The 16,605-nt window shown below is 35.2% G+C and overlaps 1 protein-coding gene across 1 annotated transcript; it reads right to left on the bottom strand.

Moving 5' to 3' along the window:
• Window positions 1-636: 636 nt before the first annotated feature.
• On the bottom strand, window positions 637-3,301 carry LOC108202975 (xyloglucan endotransglucosylase protein 2). Its single transcript, XM_017371651.2, has 4 exons — window positions 2,946-3,301; window positions 2,688-2,788; window positions 2,372-2,565; window positions 637-1,267 (listed from the first exon to the last, which is right to left on the bottom strand). The coding sequence occupies exons 1-4, from the start codon at window positions 3,145-3,147 to the stop codon at window positions 868-870; spliced, it is 897 nt and encodes a 298-aa protein (XP_017227140.1). The 5' UTR covers window positions 3,148-3,301; the 3' UTR covers window positions 637-867.
• Between the last annotated feature and the right edge of the window lie 13,304 nt (window positions 3,302-16,605).

Raw genomic sequence — 16,605 nt, 5'->3', positions numbered from 1 at the left:
ATATTCTGAATTCGGCTTAACTAGTGTAGGCTTTAGGTTCGAAAAACTGAGCTCCATTAAATAAGATACGCGCTTATAAATCTGTAACCCAAAGAACGGTTAATCTTTTCAATGAAGCGTTCAACAGGCCCATGTGCTAACGTGCTAAACATTTTTTGTTTCTGGTATCTATTAATGTTTGTACTGCTTTTGTTTAAGACTAAACATTATGACTACGTGTCCCGGAACATGAACCAAAGGTCACTTTTTAATGTGAGGACCAGTTCATGTTTAATTTCATAACAGCCCCAAAATGAGTTGTTTTCGCATTGTTTAAAGTGGCATTTGCTTTAAGAAACTTCCACTTATTTAACGAATTCAAAGAAATAAAAATAAATTGAATCAGACTTAATCGCCGATGAGTATACAAAACAAGCATTAGTCAGGTGAGCCTCATTTTGATAGGAATGATTATTGTATATATATGCAGGAAGTTCATCATTATTAAGAAATATGAACAGATTAAAATGAGTTAAATACATGAGATTAAAATGAGTTAAATACATGAGTTTTAATTTTGATGATGAGTTGCGGATTAAACGGTGATTAATCGGATTTTTAGAGAAAGGTACGGCAACTGCACAAACGACAAACGTATTTGTGAACTGAAATATTATAGGAGCAAATAGTCCTCACAAAGAGTGAGCTGCATATATAAATATATTTTTGTAATGTTGACAGCAACATAATCCGCAGGGATGCATGATGCATATATGTAGGATACAAGAGGAATCAAACATACAATGCAGTAAATATAAGTACAAAAGAGAAGGTAAATGTTGGTTTAGAACAGAATGGTGTTGCACAGCCATGATCCAGATTGATCAACTAGGCGTCGCGATCTCTTTTGCACTCGGGTGCCATTGTAGGAAACCTTTTTCGATCAGCACAGTAATTGTAGATTGTGAATCTCTCGCGAACCCATTTCAGGCGACGATACTGATAGGCATCAAGATCTTGGAAGGCCTTTTGATCCCACCAGCGTTGTCCTTGAGTGGCACAGAACTTGGCATTCACTGACGACTCACATCCGTCAATGTGGAAGCCCTTGTAAGCAGCAATGAAGGGTGCCTTGGACCAGTCTGTCTTCTCCAATCCTCCCCTTGTTGCCCAGTCATCGGCATTCCATAAGCTTGAGTACAATTTCATTGGTTGATTAAATGGGAATTTCACGCCCAAATCTTTGCTGTTTTTGAACACTCTGATTGGAATGTCATCAACCAAGAACCTATAACAAGATCACAAATCTCAATACCCAGCTCATATAAATTAACAACACTGAAATCAGAAACATTACATTACTTTTTACCTAATATGGAAGTCTGTTGAAATTGAGAAACCACCCTACTACTTTTTCTAACTATAACTGGACTTTTAAACACGTAAACCATTGCTAGGTTCTCATTTTATTAATAGTCCTAAAATAATCGAGATCAAGGGCCGACAAGGGGGAACCTATTGATAAGGTAAAATTACCGGTTTCAAAATGAACTCAAAGTTTGATTCTCATTCCCTTCCATTTAATCTTGAATTGCAATCAATAATAGTTGCACTTTTTCCCTAAAAAATTTGAAACTAACATGATAACCAAGGGTGCAAAAAGTCCAATACTGAATGTGCGAAATGGAGGGGTCCAAAGAAAACAAGGTTTAAAAATGACTAAAAAGTTGATTGCCAAATCTAAAGTGGCATCCGAGATTCTACATCTTCCATTAAATATGAAGACAATAGCAGAAACTGCTATTGACTCAAAAAACATACATAACATGGGAAAATTGCGCTTTCTTGATCATATAGGAGCATATTAACAAAAGGGTACATGTCCTCTACCAACTAAAGTAGATGTCGACACTCGACACCTCTACCATTTGATTAGGAGCAAATGGTGGAAATGAATAGTTTTCTTATTCCCATTTTCGATTCTTCACTACACAACACATATAGAGGCACGCACATGAACACATGGGCACATGATATGGTAACAATACTAATAAACTTACAAGCTTCTATCCAAAACAAGTGGCAGTGAAATCATGTGATAAGATCCTTTCGGAAACATCATATTTTTATCTACTCCAATTCACTCACGACAGGGTTCTAAAAATCAAGAATCAACCCAAACGACGAAGCCTTATGCATATAAATACATTATCTTTTTTTTAATCACCTTATGTACACATGAAGCAACACAAACATAGTAAACCTGTATAAATATTAATCAAAGCACTATCAGATTAAATTAAATTCTTTCCGAGAATATAAGAAGACCATCATACACAATTCACACCGAGACCATTTAAGTTTTAAAAATGAAAAGGGGGGATTGGCTTACACAATCTGGTAGAGATTCCACAAAATAGAGTAGGAGTGGAAGTCTTTGGTGGGGTCAAACCAGAGGAAAATCCTCTGCTCACGGTCACCTTTTCCACCGGTGAAGACATTAGTCTGTAGTATATAGGGCTGCCCTGATCTGTTCCCCAAGAACTCAAAATCTATCTCATCATGCTCTGAGTTTTGTGATGATAGCTGCCCACACAAAAAAATTACAATTTAACAAATTTTACTAGCTACTACCATCTTTTAGATCTCAGCATTATATTGTATAAATGTGACCAAATGACTTCATTTCGTAGCATAAAGTAACATACATAAAAGGCAGTGACTGTGCCAGCAGAATCTCCGGGAACCATCCTGATATTCATACTGAAATGCCCGAAAAGATAAGACCCCTTGGACTGAAATCCAGTACCTGATAAATAATTACAAAAAAAATAAAAAATTCACTACATGTAGCAAAACAACTATAAAAACTGTTAATTATATTTTACGAGTTCAGTCGGGACTACAGTCTAGCCTGTTCTAAGTTCCTCCCTAAAGGTAACTAAACAAGAATAGAGAAAGCTTACCAGTGTATTTGTCGAGAAGCAGCTGAATCTCATTACCACCATTGAAGTACTTAATATGATCAAAAGCCCAAGTGGGAACATAGTTTCTACCAAATGGTACATTCACAGCCTTCCTTGGGGCAGCTCCCATGGCCATTCCACTAGCCATTAGCAACACTAATGCATAGATGCCTACATTTCTAAAAGTGAACCCCATGTTCATTGTTAATGTGTAACAAGATGGTAAAAAGAGATTGAGGAAGAGAGAGTTTGAGTGAGAAGAGTAGGCACTCTAGTTTGAGGTTTTTATAGGAACTGAACTGCACCAAGAGGATGAGTTTCGGGTCGGGTTATGAAGGGAGAAGTGTATTATTACTGCCATTCTTAGCTGCTCATGGGTTGGACTGTGGTAGACTCGGCTGGACTGTTGGGCCCGTGTTGGTTTGTTGTTTGTTTCTGCAGTGAATATTTTGGACGGTTAATTTTGACGAGTTTACGGGATGGTGCAATTCATTGTTAATTTGTGGGCTATAAGTACTTTTTGAATAATTGTTTCAATTTATATAATTGGAACAGGAGTACACTAGAGCTGTTTTTTTTTAAAATAAATGTTATAGAATTAACGGGATAAGGAGAAACTCAAATTATTTAAAAAGTTACGAGATATATTCGAATCAAGGAATTTGGGAATAAGAAAGAATTTAGGATGGAACCATCAGAACCATCACAGATTGTTAATCAATAGTTAGCATAAGTAAAATTTTCAATTATGAAAAATCATAATTGATAATTTTTCGACATTATTAATAATGTATAAACATATAACTTCTATATTTGAAAACAGTTATCTTAGATTGAGTTTTAAGTTTCTTAACAATAATAGGTTTTATTCGAACATTAGTTTATACATGAACGACATTCTTCCGTATAGAAGCCTTTTATACAGAGTCCAGCAGAGTCATTTCATCCTACTATATAATCTCACACATAATTTTGAAATTAGTTATATCGGTTTTTCTATGGTGTGCCCATGGACACATGCTAAGCGCGGAAAATTTTGTGCTTGGATCATTTTGATTGGCTCCTATCTCATGATAATAGTGGACCCCCCCTGCAAATACACCAACCACACCAATCAAAATCTCCCAAATACAAAAATTTCCGCGCTTAGCATGTGCCCATGGGCACACACTAGCCAAACCATAGTTATATTTAACATAAAATTTGATTGTAAGATATAACGATTTTTCTATGGTGTGCCATGAGCACACACTAAGCATCAAATTTTATGAAATTGGATGGTTTCTATTGACTTAACAACCACACCAATCAAAACCCTCCAATTTTATAAATGTTTGTGCTTAGCATGTGCTCATGGGCACACACGAGACAAGCCCAAGATATAATACTAATTGTATGCGTAAATAATTTAACATTCATAAAAATTTTAATTTTTAAATTTGATTATATCACATAATCACTTTGGACATGAAGTGTGACTACATATATAGAGAGGGAAAGAGATAGCGAGAGTGTCGAACTCCAACAGAAATTATTAAAATAAAAATTAAACATAAATCAATATAATTCAGACAATTAAAGGGTGGATGGGACATAGTTGGGTTGGATGGTGATGTCATGTAGAGGATGGATAAACTCATATAGGAGTGTTTTTTTTGGATTTGTATTTTAACTTTAGTTTAGTGTTTTGTACTTGAACAATTGTCTATATACATGAGTGTGTATACAAAAGAGAGACGGTGCACTTGGATTAGAAACCTTTTTAGCATAATAAATATATTATTATAAAACCTCGGTTGTGATCCTTGACGGTGTAGCACTGATGAAAAGTATAGATGATTGATCTTTGTTGACGGGTTATTCGCGTGACGACTGACTGATATGGATGAGTTTTGAGTAATATTTATCCGTTTTAAATTCTAATTTTCTCGTTTACACAGGATTATAAATTTGAATTACAATAAGTGTTAGTTTGTGCTTCAAAATTCACAAATATTACTATTTTCTAAAACAAAAAAAAAACACAATTTCCTAAAACAATCACTATTTTCTAAAACGACAATCACTATTTTCTAAAATGAATATCACTAATTTGCATAACATCAATCGTCGATTTTTGTAACTATATCAACAGTTATATCAAAGTTTTAACAACATTAGAATCCATGATAGAGTTCTAGTCACTCAAGAGATTGAGAGAAAGGTCGTCGAAAAAAGATCGGGAGAAGGAAAGAGAAAGGGCAGAGGTGGTGAAGGCAGAGAAAAGATAAAGGTAATGATGGCGGGGATAGAAGGGCGGAGTTGGTGACGATAATGCTGAAATGAGAATAGGGAGATGGATGGCGAGTCGCAAGTGTGACAGCGGTGGTGAATTTGGAGGAGGGGGTGAGATGAAAGTGGGTTAAAAAGAAGATAAGATAGGAACTCCGATAAGAAGAAAAAAGAAGGCGTTAAGAGACCCTCCTGGCCCAACCCTAGACATTCTAAGATCCTTTTTCAAACCTGGCTCCCATTTCGAATCAAGAGATAGATAAATAGACACATCACATTACACCGATCGGGGGCGCTCGTAGTAACTGAGGGGGACGAAGGTCAAGAAGTGAGTTATTTATACCAAGCATTCTTCTTACCGCTAGATCCAATCTCTTGATCCTTGGGAAAAGGAAAAAGAATTTCACGCTTTTCCTTTCGATATTTAAGATTAGTTTGTATTACTATCATATATATAAAGACTAGTTTGTATGAGATTACTAGTCAATACGTATCATATATATACAGGGGTGGGTTATGGTACAAACTTACAAACTTTATGCGTTCAACACATATATAATTTGAGTTCAACATTTTTTTAACATATTTTGTTGAACATCGATTAAAATTGTGTTGGAGAAGTACATAAACTAATTTTTCAATGTAAGAACTAAGTTAAACGTATTATATAACTAATATTTATGTTTCTAGACCCTACCCAAACCCCAGAGGTATAATTTAAGTATCTTTATTGAGCACGATTGGATAGCCCAAGTGGTGGGCTTATCCTCTGTTGTCTCGGGACACCCGGGTTCGACTCTGGCTCACCCCGAGATTTATTAGAACAGAACAGATACTAATTTGTAAGGCATACCTGGCTCCCATTTCGAATCAAGAGATAGATAAATAGACATATCACATTACACCGATCGGGGGCGCTCGTAGTAACTGAGGGGGACGAAGGTCAAGAAGTGAGTTATTTATACCAAGCATTCTTCTTACCGCTAGATCCTTGGGAAAAGGATTAGTTTGTATTACTATCATATATATAAAGACTAGTTTGTATTAGATTACTAGTCAATACATATCATATATATATAGGGGTGGGTTATGGTACAAACTTACAAACTTTATGCGTTTAACACATATATAATTTGAGTTCAACATTTTTTTAACATATTTTGTTGAACATCGATTAAAATTGTGTTGGAGAAGTACATAAACTAATTTTTCAATGTAAGAACTAAGTTAAACGTATTATATAACTAATATTTATGTTTCTAGAACCTACCCAAACCCCAGAGGTATAATTTAAGTATCTTTATAGATATATTCAACACAATGATAATCAGTGTTCTACCCCCGATGTTGAACCCAGTTATAAATGTGTTGAAAGTACGATTTATTTATGAGTTAATTTATTGACATCAACCATCGATATCCTGTCAAGACTATATTCTTTTCCCGTGTTTGGATTTGTCGACTCCAATATAACGGTCTATAACTACATTTGCTTGCAACAACCTTTACTGTAACAGCCTTCACTTATCGTTGCAGAATAACGACACCTCCGAGTTAAAAATCGAGCAAGAGAAAGGTATTTCTAATTTTTGATATTTTTCATCCAAAAATTTCAGAAAATTAAAAAATAAAACGGAGCGATGTGAGAGGCACCACCTACACGCCCCTCGCTTCTCCTTTAAAAATCGAGTAAGAGAACTATCGGGTAGATTTGTGGTATTGAGAGAGGAGGTTGTGTTTTGATGATCCAAAATACTACGATTTATACGAGTATTTATAGGTGGAGAGAGACTTGTTTGCTACTCTTTCCCATAATTAAATAATCTGAACAAAATCAGATTAAAATTTTCAAGCTACTATATTCCATAAATAATCTGTCTTTCCCATAATTGAATAATCTGAAACAAAATCAGATTAAAACTTTCAAGATACTATATTCCATAAATAATCTGAAACAAAATTGAAACAAAATCAGATTCTGAAACTTGCTTCTAATATACCTGATAGGTCCATTATTTTGCACATTTTAACTACCTATTTATTGCTTGTTTTCGTATTTTTATTAGTTAATTGTTTTGTTTTCAGGAAATTTTAGAGAAATCAAGAATTCAAGAGAAAAAGGAACAAAAAGGTGCAAGAAGGGAAAAAGAGGAAGAAAAAGAAAAGAAGAAGAAGAAAAAGAAAAATGGAAAAGAAAATCAAGACACAAAGACCCTTCTACCCCTAAAACCCTAATCTTGGCCTATATAAACATCCTTTTCTCTCATTAGCCACCATCTTAGTCTTTACCCTAGTTTTACCTAGACCCGGCAAATTTTCACACGACACGAATACACGACACGAAAACGACACGAAAATTTAGTGTTTGTGTTTGCATTTTGAGTACACGACACGAAAAGGTACACGACACGAAATACACGACTGAGAAGTCGTGTCGGTTTTGTGTTTACCTTTCGGGTACACGACACGACACGAGGTACACGAAATAAATAAATATATATATATATATATATATATATATATATATATATATATATATATTTACCCTTCAGATTAAGAGTTGGTCGCGGACAAATTCAAAGTTTCCCAATTATCCTTTATTTTATGTAACTTTGCTTATGTTTAAGCCTGAATTTGGACAATATTTGTAAAATATTAATATTTCGTGTACTAATTCGTTACCAGTTTCGTGTATTTTTTCGTGTATATTTCGTGTTTTCGTGTTTTCATGTACTATTTCGTATCGTGTCGTTTTCGTGTACATGAAAAAATTCGTGTACTACAGTTCATGTCGTTTTTACCTGTTTCTAAATCGTGTCGTGTTCGTGTTTACAATCGTGTACACGAATTGAATTCGTGTCGTGTTCGTGTATACCCACCAGATACACGAAACACGAAAGTACACGACACGTTTATACACGACACGAACGATTTGCCAGGTCTAGTTTTACCTAGTTGTTAGTAGCCTCCTTCATCACTTTCTAGCTTTCTTTTTCAAATTGTAATCTCTCAAATATTGTAAACACTTTCTTGTTTAATATAATTTCAAGTTTAGTTTCTTCATCTCCTACATCTTTACCTTGTTGAAATTTATGGCTATGATCTATTTTCTTTCCAACAAGTGGATAAAGTGGCATGTATGCCAACCACTTGTGGGTTGAAAGAGCCTTTATTTTATGTTTTAGTTTACATTTTGATATTTAGATTAAGCCCCTTTTAATTCTCAATATTATTAGTGGGTTCAATGGTTTAGTATTCTAGATTTTGATTTTAGCTTGTAGTTTGATGGGGTTTTGTTAGAGACTTGGTGATAAGCTAGTTTTGAAGTTTTGTGTGATTTGGAGTTAGTTTAGTATGATTTGGTGTTGTCCTTGTTGTTTGTTTTGGTATTTTTGGGGGGGCTTTTGGGTGTAAATTTTAGTTTATGATTTTGACTTGAGGTTAGTGGGTTTATGTTGAAAATATTATGTTTAGGCTAGATTTGAAATTTGGTGTAGTTTAGAGTTGATTTGGCTTGATTTGAGTCTTGTTTTGTTAAAGAAATGGGTAGTTTAGAGGCTATTTAGTGTAGAATTTGTTGTTAAATTTGATTTAGAGTTTAGTGGGGTTTGATTATATAAATTTGGAATGGCTAGATTTTCCGGTTAAATTAATTTTCCGGCGAAATTTAAGCTATTCCGGGCATCTCCATTATTTCCGGTGAGCCGCTCTCGCTGTTAGTTGTGTTAACCGCGCGTCGCATTTTCTTTTATTATTAGTTTTTCTTAACGTCGCGCGTGTGTGAATTTCAGAAGCAGAGGTTTGTTTGTTTTTTTTTATTTTGATCCTGCGCCCACACTCTTGAGTCTTGACCATCGAATCTACTTCATGTCTCACTTTTTATTAATCTGTTTATTTTATTTACCGCGCACTTAGTTTTTTTTTCCCGTTAATTTCTTCCTTTATCAATCTGGCCAGTTTCCAATTCTAGGTAATTTGGATTCTTTTATAACTAATTTACAATTAATTAGTTTAAGCTTTTATGAAAATTCTTATTTTCTTTTCTTAAATTACTTTTTGTCATGTAGATATATAAAAATCCTCTCAAATTAATTTGGTCTAATTCGATTAAGTTAAGAATTAAGTTTCGCGAAAATAACTTTAGTCCTTGTGGAACGAATCTTATATTACTAAAACGGGATCGTGCACTTGCGATTAAAATCATATTTTGAGCACATCAAGTTTTTGGCGCCGCTGCCGGGGACTAAAATTAATTTTCGCGCCTTAATTTTTAATTTTTCGGATTAGTTTTTTTTATATTCTCTCACTTCTTTTTGTTTGAATTTTAGGAAATTGGAGGATTATGAGCTAGCTTGGGATAAGTGGAGAATATTCTTGGAGTATTGGAAGCTTGCTTGGGTAACTTGTATCTCTCTCCTATTTCAATATTTTTTTATTTATTTAGAAAATCACAAAAAAATAAAAAAATTTTAAAATCCAAAAATATTAGTTAGAACTACATATTTGTTGCATCATGCATTTTTACACTTAGGGCACATCATTTAGATTTTAATTTTTATTTTTTTTTAAATTTTCGTACCTATTTGTGGTGATCGCTGGAGGACCCTAAGGTGCGTTAATTTCTTTCTTTTCTCTAGATTAAAACACGTAGTTTAAGCATCCATAATTGTTTATAGCTTTTATTATCTCGTTGTGTGGTGCATCATTTTAAATAAATCTTAAGGGCAAAACCCACTCATAAGATAAGGGAAGGGATTTCATCACTCTTTCCTTGGCCCACAACAACGTAATTCTTCATTTTGCACACCCTAGCCTTTTAATAAAATTGAATTAGACATTGGCCCCTAGGTTTCGCGCTCAATTAGGAAGGTACCTAAAAGACGAGGTAATCTTTTATTATTCCGACTCTTCGGTGTCTAGGCAAGCGAAAGCTTACCTGGCCGATTAAGGTTTGGTGTCTAAGCGCGGAGATTGGCCTCTTGGCAATGCCTGCTCCAAACTGGCCAGACCGGTCCGAATAATTTTGGATTTATCGAGTTTTTGGTGGTCCTTAACGTTAGGAGCAAGGTCTAGTTTATTTTTATTAGGGAACCCTAGAATTAAGTTTTTCTTTCACTTTTACACCCTTTCTTTTGTTTGTTTTATTTCTTCGCACTTATTTGCTACGTGTTTACTATCTAGTTTATGCGAGCTACTTGGGTTAGGAGCGAATCGTCTAGATTAGTTAGACCGATCATCGAAATTCCATCTTCGTCCTCTTCGGACTCCGAACCCATAGAAGCTAGCGAACCGATAGTAAACATGGCGTTGTCTCTTAAAGACCGCTGTTACCCGTCCCGTTCCGCTCAACCATCGTGCATCACCCTTCCTCCCGTTAATGGGAATAATTTCGAGATTAAGGCACATCACATTAGTATGTTGCCTAAGTTTTTAGGGAGTGATGGTGAGGATCCATACCTTTTTATTCAAGAATTTGAGGAGGTTTGCGGTTTGCAAAAACTCCAACAATTGAGTGAAGACTCCATTCGGCTTAGACTAATCACATTCGCTTTAAAAGAAAATGCTAAAAAATGGTTGTATAGTCTTCCCGTTAATTCTATTTCCACGTGGGAGGGTTTTGTGGTGGTTTTTCTTAAAAAGTATTTTCCAAATCATAAGACTACTCGAATTACAAATGAAATAAATCAATTTCGACAAAAGGAAAATGAGTCTTTTTGGAAATTCTTTGATCGTTTCAAAAATCTTCTATCACAATGCCCCCACCATGGAATTGAAAAATGGAGACTTTACAAAATTGTTTACGAGGCCTTAGATAGTCAAACAACCGCTTTGTTAGAGTCTATGTGCCAAGGAAAATTCATGGAGAAAGATGAGGACCAAGGGTGGGAATTTTTCGAGGACTTAGCGGAAAAGACAATGTTGTGGGAGTCAACTAGGGAACCGAAAAAGTCAATCGAGTCGTCTAGCTCTAGGGGTTTGCACTCGATAGGAAACAATGTGGCAACCGATGCCAAATTAGCTACCCTAACTAGGAGACTTGAAGCTCTAGAAACTAGTAAACCTCCCACACAAATGTCGACGTACCTTAATCACAATTTTCAAAATCCCGCAACTCAACCCTTGCACGAGTTTGAGCAAGTAAATGCTATGTTCCAAAATCCTAGGAATGACGCGTTTGCACCAACTTACAATCCCGGGTGGAAGAATCACCCGAATTTCTCGTGGACCCAAGGTCAAAATTTTCAACCTCCACAACCTAATTTTCAAAGGCCCAACCCCAATCCTTTTCCTAATTATCAAAACCCGAGTCAAGCTCTATTGAATCCTCCCGGGTTTAATGAATCGGATAAGAGACTTAACTCCTTAGAGAAAAACATCGAGGCCTTAATTAAATCGCAAACTAATTTGACTCAATCACAACAAACTTTCATGACAACCCTAACCCAAGATAGGCAACTTTTGCATTCTAATGTGCAAGCCGTTTCTAAGTTAGAGGCCCAATTGAGTCAATTAGCTAGCACGTTGTGTGAGCGCGAGAAAAACAAATTCCAAAGTCAACCTGAGGTCAATCCAAAATTTCCTCTCAATCAAAGACCCCACGAGAATGTTAATGCGATTATCTCTCTAAGGTCGGGAAATCAAGTGGATAACAAAGTTGGTGAGAACGTTAATGAAAATGAGGAGTCGATTCCTAAAACAAATCCTTCTTTGTCTAGCACTAATCATGACAAACCCGAATGTTCTAGAGTCCGTGAGTCTATGAGTGAACCTAGTCCCGGGCCCATTTCTAAAAAGCCCAACGAAGAAGTTTACAAGCCAAGGGTTCCTTACCCACAAAGACTCATTCCTCCTAAACAATCGGCCCAAATGGAACAAATCCTAGAAGTTTTCAAACAAGTCAAGGTCAACATACCTCTTTTAGATGCCATTCAACAAGTTCCTTCTTATGCCAAGTGTCTAAAAGATTTATGTACCCATAAGAGAACCACTCATGTTCCAAAGAAAGCCTTTTTGACCTCACAAGTTAGCTCGATTCTTTCAAATCAAATTCCCGTGAAATATAAGGACCCCGGTTGTCCTACAATTTCTTGTGTCATAGGCAATACTTTTGTGGATAAAGCTTTACTTGATTTAGGAGCGAGTGTGAATCTTCTTCCTTTCTCGGTCTACCAAGCCCTAGGTTTAGGGGATCTCAAGACCACCAATATGACCCTTCAACTTGCCGATCGTTCGATTAAAATGCCAAAGGGAATTATTGAGGACGTGTTGATCAAAATCGGTGATTTTATCTTTCCCGTCGACTTTGTTGTGCTCGAGACTCAACCCGTCTCAAATCCTAAGAACCAAATTCCTATCATTTTAGGACGACCTTTTCTTGCTACATCCAATGCCTTAATCAATTGTAGGAATGGTTCAATGAAGCTCACTTTTGGAAACATGACCATAGACTTAAACATTTTCAATGTAGGGAAAGAACCCAATGAGCTTTATGAACAACCTATAGGGGTCAATGTGGTCAACAAGTTTGTCACATGGTCTAGTTATGAGGATAGCGAGATTGAGTCTCTTCTTAATGAGGATTTCAAAGTCAACCATGAGAATAATAGGACGTATCATGAGTCGTTGAAAGAGTTGACCTCGGAGGAGTTGTTAGGAGAATTGAACGACATTTGTTCAAAATGGGAAACTCCACCCGAGATTGTTAGTTTTAACCCTAGGCCCGATTTTGAGAGTCAAGTAGGTGAACCACCTATATTTGACTCATTGTTCCATCATTCGCATAGTGCCTTAGGGAAAGCTGAAACCAGTCCGTACATCATTCCTAGTGATTTATCCCATGACCAAAATTGCATTTTCTCTAATTTGCTTGATAATAAAGAAGCATTAAGTTGGTTTATGGAGAACATTAGTGATACTTATCCTATAGGGGTAAACGATGGTCATATGCTAGAGAAAGTTTTTGTGCCTAAAAATTTTCGCACACATTTTGACTCTTTCTCGAAGCTTCCTCCCATCTTTCCTTCCGGAATTGGTTGATTCGGTTCTTTCTTCGAGCCTTCCCTCATGAAGTTCAGGTATGGGGAAGGAAATGTGTGCGAGTAGTGTAAGTGTTCATTCGTAAATAAAAATCCCCTTCATATCCATTTCAGGTATTTTTCTCTTTACTCTCTCATTTTAATTCTCTCTTTTGCATACATTGAGGACAATGCATGATTTAGGTATGGGGAGGGCTTTAGTGTAATTCTTAAAATATGAAAAACCCTAAAAAAATGAAAATAGAAAAATCCAAAAATAGAGATACTTTTAGCTAAGTTGTCTTTCCCTCACTCGAACTTTAGGAGTAGTTGGTGTTAACATGTTTTCGAAAAGTATATATATGTAATGTCTTTTAGATGATTTGAACGTAGTTGAGTAAGGTTGTCTTTTTGAAACTTGTATCGACCGATTTGTACTCGAAATTCCAAGATGGCACACACTTTTGCACAAGACCTTTGATGGAGAGATTGTCTAGTGATATTATTCGATACCTGAGAGAGAACCCACATGTTGAAACAATGTCGAATCGAACCTTTGCGAATAAAAAAAAGAAAAAAAAAAAGAGAGATAGAAAAAAAAGAAAAAAAAGAAAGAAGGAATAACTACTTCAATACCCATTGTTCTTTATAGATAAAATCTTTAGATAAATGGGAAAAAGTAGATTGGCTAGTCTCGTTTTGTGGCCTTTGTTACTCGAGCAATTAAGTCCGTAGGGGGATTTCAAAACCTAGTGCCCTAAGACCGTTTGGTTTGGGAGTCACTGACCCAAAGCTCGCTACATGGGTAACATTGTTTGCCTAAGAAAACGGACAAAATAAAGTCAATGCAAAAAAAAAGGAAAAAAAAATAAAAAAAATAAGAGTTTGTGAAGTTTGGCTAGATATTTGTTTCGATAGAGATTGGGTCAGTTCAAAATTGGTTGAAAAAGAGAAAATGTTATTAGACGATTAGGATCCATCAAAGGCCTTAAATTACTTACACTCCTTGGATTTCTAGTAAATTTTTGTGTCGATGCAAGTAGATTAGGGACAACTGTATCTTGATTATTAGTAAAAGAGTCTTTGAGTCATATTTTCCTTAAAAACACTTTTTGTTAACACCAACGAAATTAGAGTAGAGTCGAGTAGACACTTGCTAGAAGGTCTCGAAGATTTTATGGGTATATCTTCTGTAAACCCTTAGGAGACAAAACTCCTCTTGTAGAGATCGTCTATGAGTTTAACGGGTTGGTGAACCTAAAATCACCCGTCACGCCTACGAAAAGGAGCCTAGGACTTGCATTTAGTTTTCTTAGTTTATTTTCTCTTCTTTTGATTTTTACTCGAGGACGAGCAAAAGATAGGTATGGGGACGTTTGATAGGTCCATTATTTTGCACATTTTAACTACCTATTTATTGCTTGTTTTCGTATTTTTATTAGTTAATTGTTTTGTTTTCAGGAAATTTTAGAGAAATCAAGAATTCAAGAGAAAAAGGAACAAAAAGGTGCAAGAAGGGAAAAAGAGGAAGAAAAAGAAAAGAAGAAGAAGAAAAAGAAAAATGGAAAAGAAAATCAAGACACAAAGACCCTTCTACCCCTAAAACCCTAATCTTGGCCTATATAAACATCCTTTTCTCTCATTAGCCACCATCTTAGTCTTTACCCTAGTTTTACCTAGTTGTTAGTAGCCTCCTTCATCACTTTCTAGCTTTCTTTTTCAAATTGTAATCTCTCAAATATTGTAAACACTTTCTTGTTTAATATAATTTCAAGTTTAGTTTCTTCATCTCCTACATCTTTACCTTGTTGAAATTTATGGCTATGATCTATTTTCTTTCCAACAAGTGGATAAAGTGGCATGTATGCCAACCACTTGTGGGTTGAAAGAGCCTTTATTTTATGTTTTAGTTTACATTTTGATATTTAGATTAAGCCCCTTTTAATTCTCAATATTATTAGTGGGTTCAATGGTTTAGTATTCTAGATTTTGATTTTAGCTTGTAGTTTGATGGGGTTTTGTTAGAGACTTGGTGATAAGCTAGTTTTGAAGTTTTGTGTGATTTGGAGTTAGTTTAGTATGATTTGGTGTTGTCCTTGTTGTTTGTTTTGGTATTTTTGGGGGGCTTTTGGGTGTAAATTTTAGTTTATGATTTTGACTTGAGGTTAGTGGGTTTATGTTGAAAATATTATGTTTAGGCTAGATTTGAAATTTGGTGTAGTTTAGAGTTGATTTGGCTTGATTTGAGTCTTGTTTTGTTAAAGAAATGGGTAGTTTAGAGGCTATTTAGTGTAGAATTTGTTGTTAAATTTGATTTAGAGTTTAGTGGGGTTTGATTATATAAATTTGGAATGGCTAGATTTTCCGGTTAAATTAATTTTCCGGCGAAATTTAAGCTATTCCGGGCATCTCCATTATTTCCGGTGAGCCGCTCTCGCTGTTAGTTGTGTTAACCGCGCGTCGCATTTTCTTTTATTATTAGTTTTTCTTAACGTCGCGCGTGTGTGAATTTCAGAAGCAGAGGTTTGTTTGTTTTTTTTTATTTTGATCCTGCGCCCACACTCTTGAGTCTTGACCATCGAATCTACTTCATGTCTCACTTTTTATTAATCTGTTTATTTTATTTACCGCGCACTTAGTTTTTTTTTCCCGTTAATTTCTTCCTTTATCAATCTGGCCAGTTTCCAATTCTAGGTAATTTGGATTCTTTTATAACTAATTTACAATTAATTAGTTTAAGCTTTTATGAAAATTCTTATTTTCTTTTCTTAAATTACTTTTTGTCATGTAGATATATAAAAATCCTCTCAAATTAATTTGGTCTAATTCGATTAAGTTAAGAATTAAGTTTCGCGAAAATAACTTTAGTCCTTGTGGAACGAATCTTATATTACTAAAACGGGATCGTGCACTTGCGATTAAAATCATATTTTGAGCACATCAATACCCGAAACTAAAAAAGGTAGTTCTAATTTTTAATATTTTTCATCCAAAAATTCCAGAAAATTAGAAAAATAAAACGGAGCGATGTGAGAGGCGCCACCTACACGCCCCTCGCTTCTCCTTTATATAAGTATATTGATGATTGGAGTACCGTGCTCTTAATGCCACATTAAATTTTATTATAATGTATTCGTGCTCAATAGTTAAAATAGCTAAAATAATACTACCTCCATCCCAAATTAGATGTCCTCGTTGACTTTGGGCACGTAATTTTAGGTGCATTGACTGTCTACTTACGAAATTTATTTTTTTATTTTTTTTTATAAATGAAAATTTCATATTTTAATTTTTATTTGCAAAAATAAAATTTTAAAATAAATCACGTATCCATGCGGTCAATGAACCTTAAATTGTGTGGCCAAAGTCAACGG

Source organism: Daucus carota, chromosome 9 (assembly GCF_001625215.2).
Source record: "Daucus carota subsp. sativus chromosome 9, DH1 v3.0, whole genome shotgun sequence".
Taxonomy (NCBI): Eukaryota; Viridiplantae; Streptophyta; class Magnoliopsida; order Apiales; family Apiaceae; genus Daucus; species Daucus carota.
This window is presented reverse-complemented; position numbering and strand designations above follow the sequence as displayed.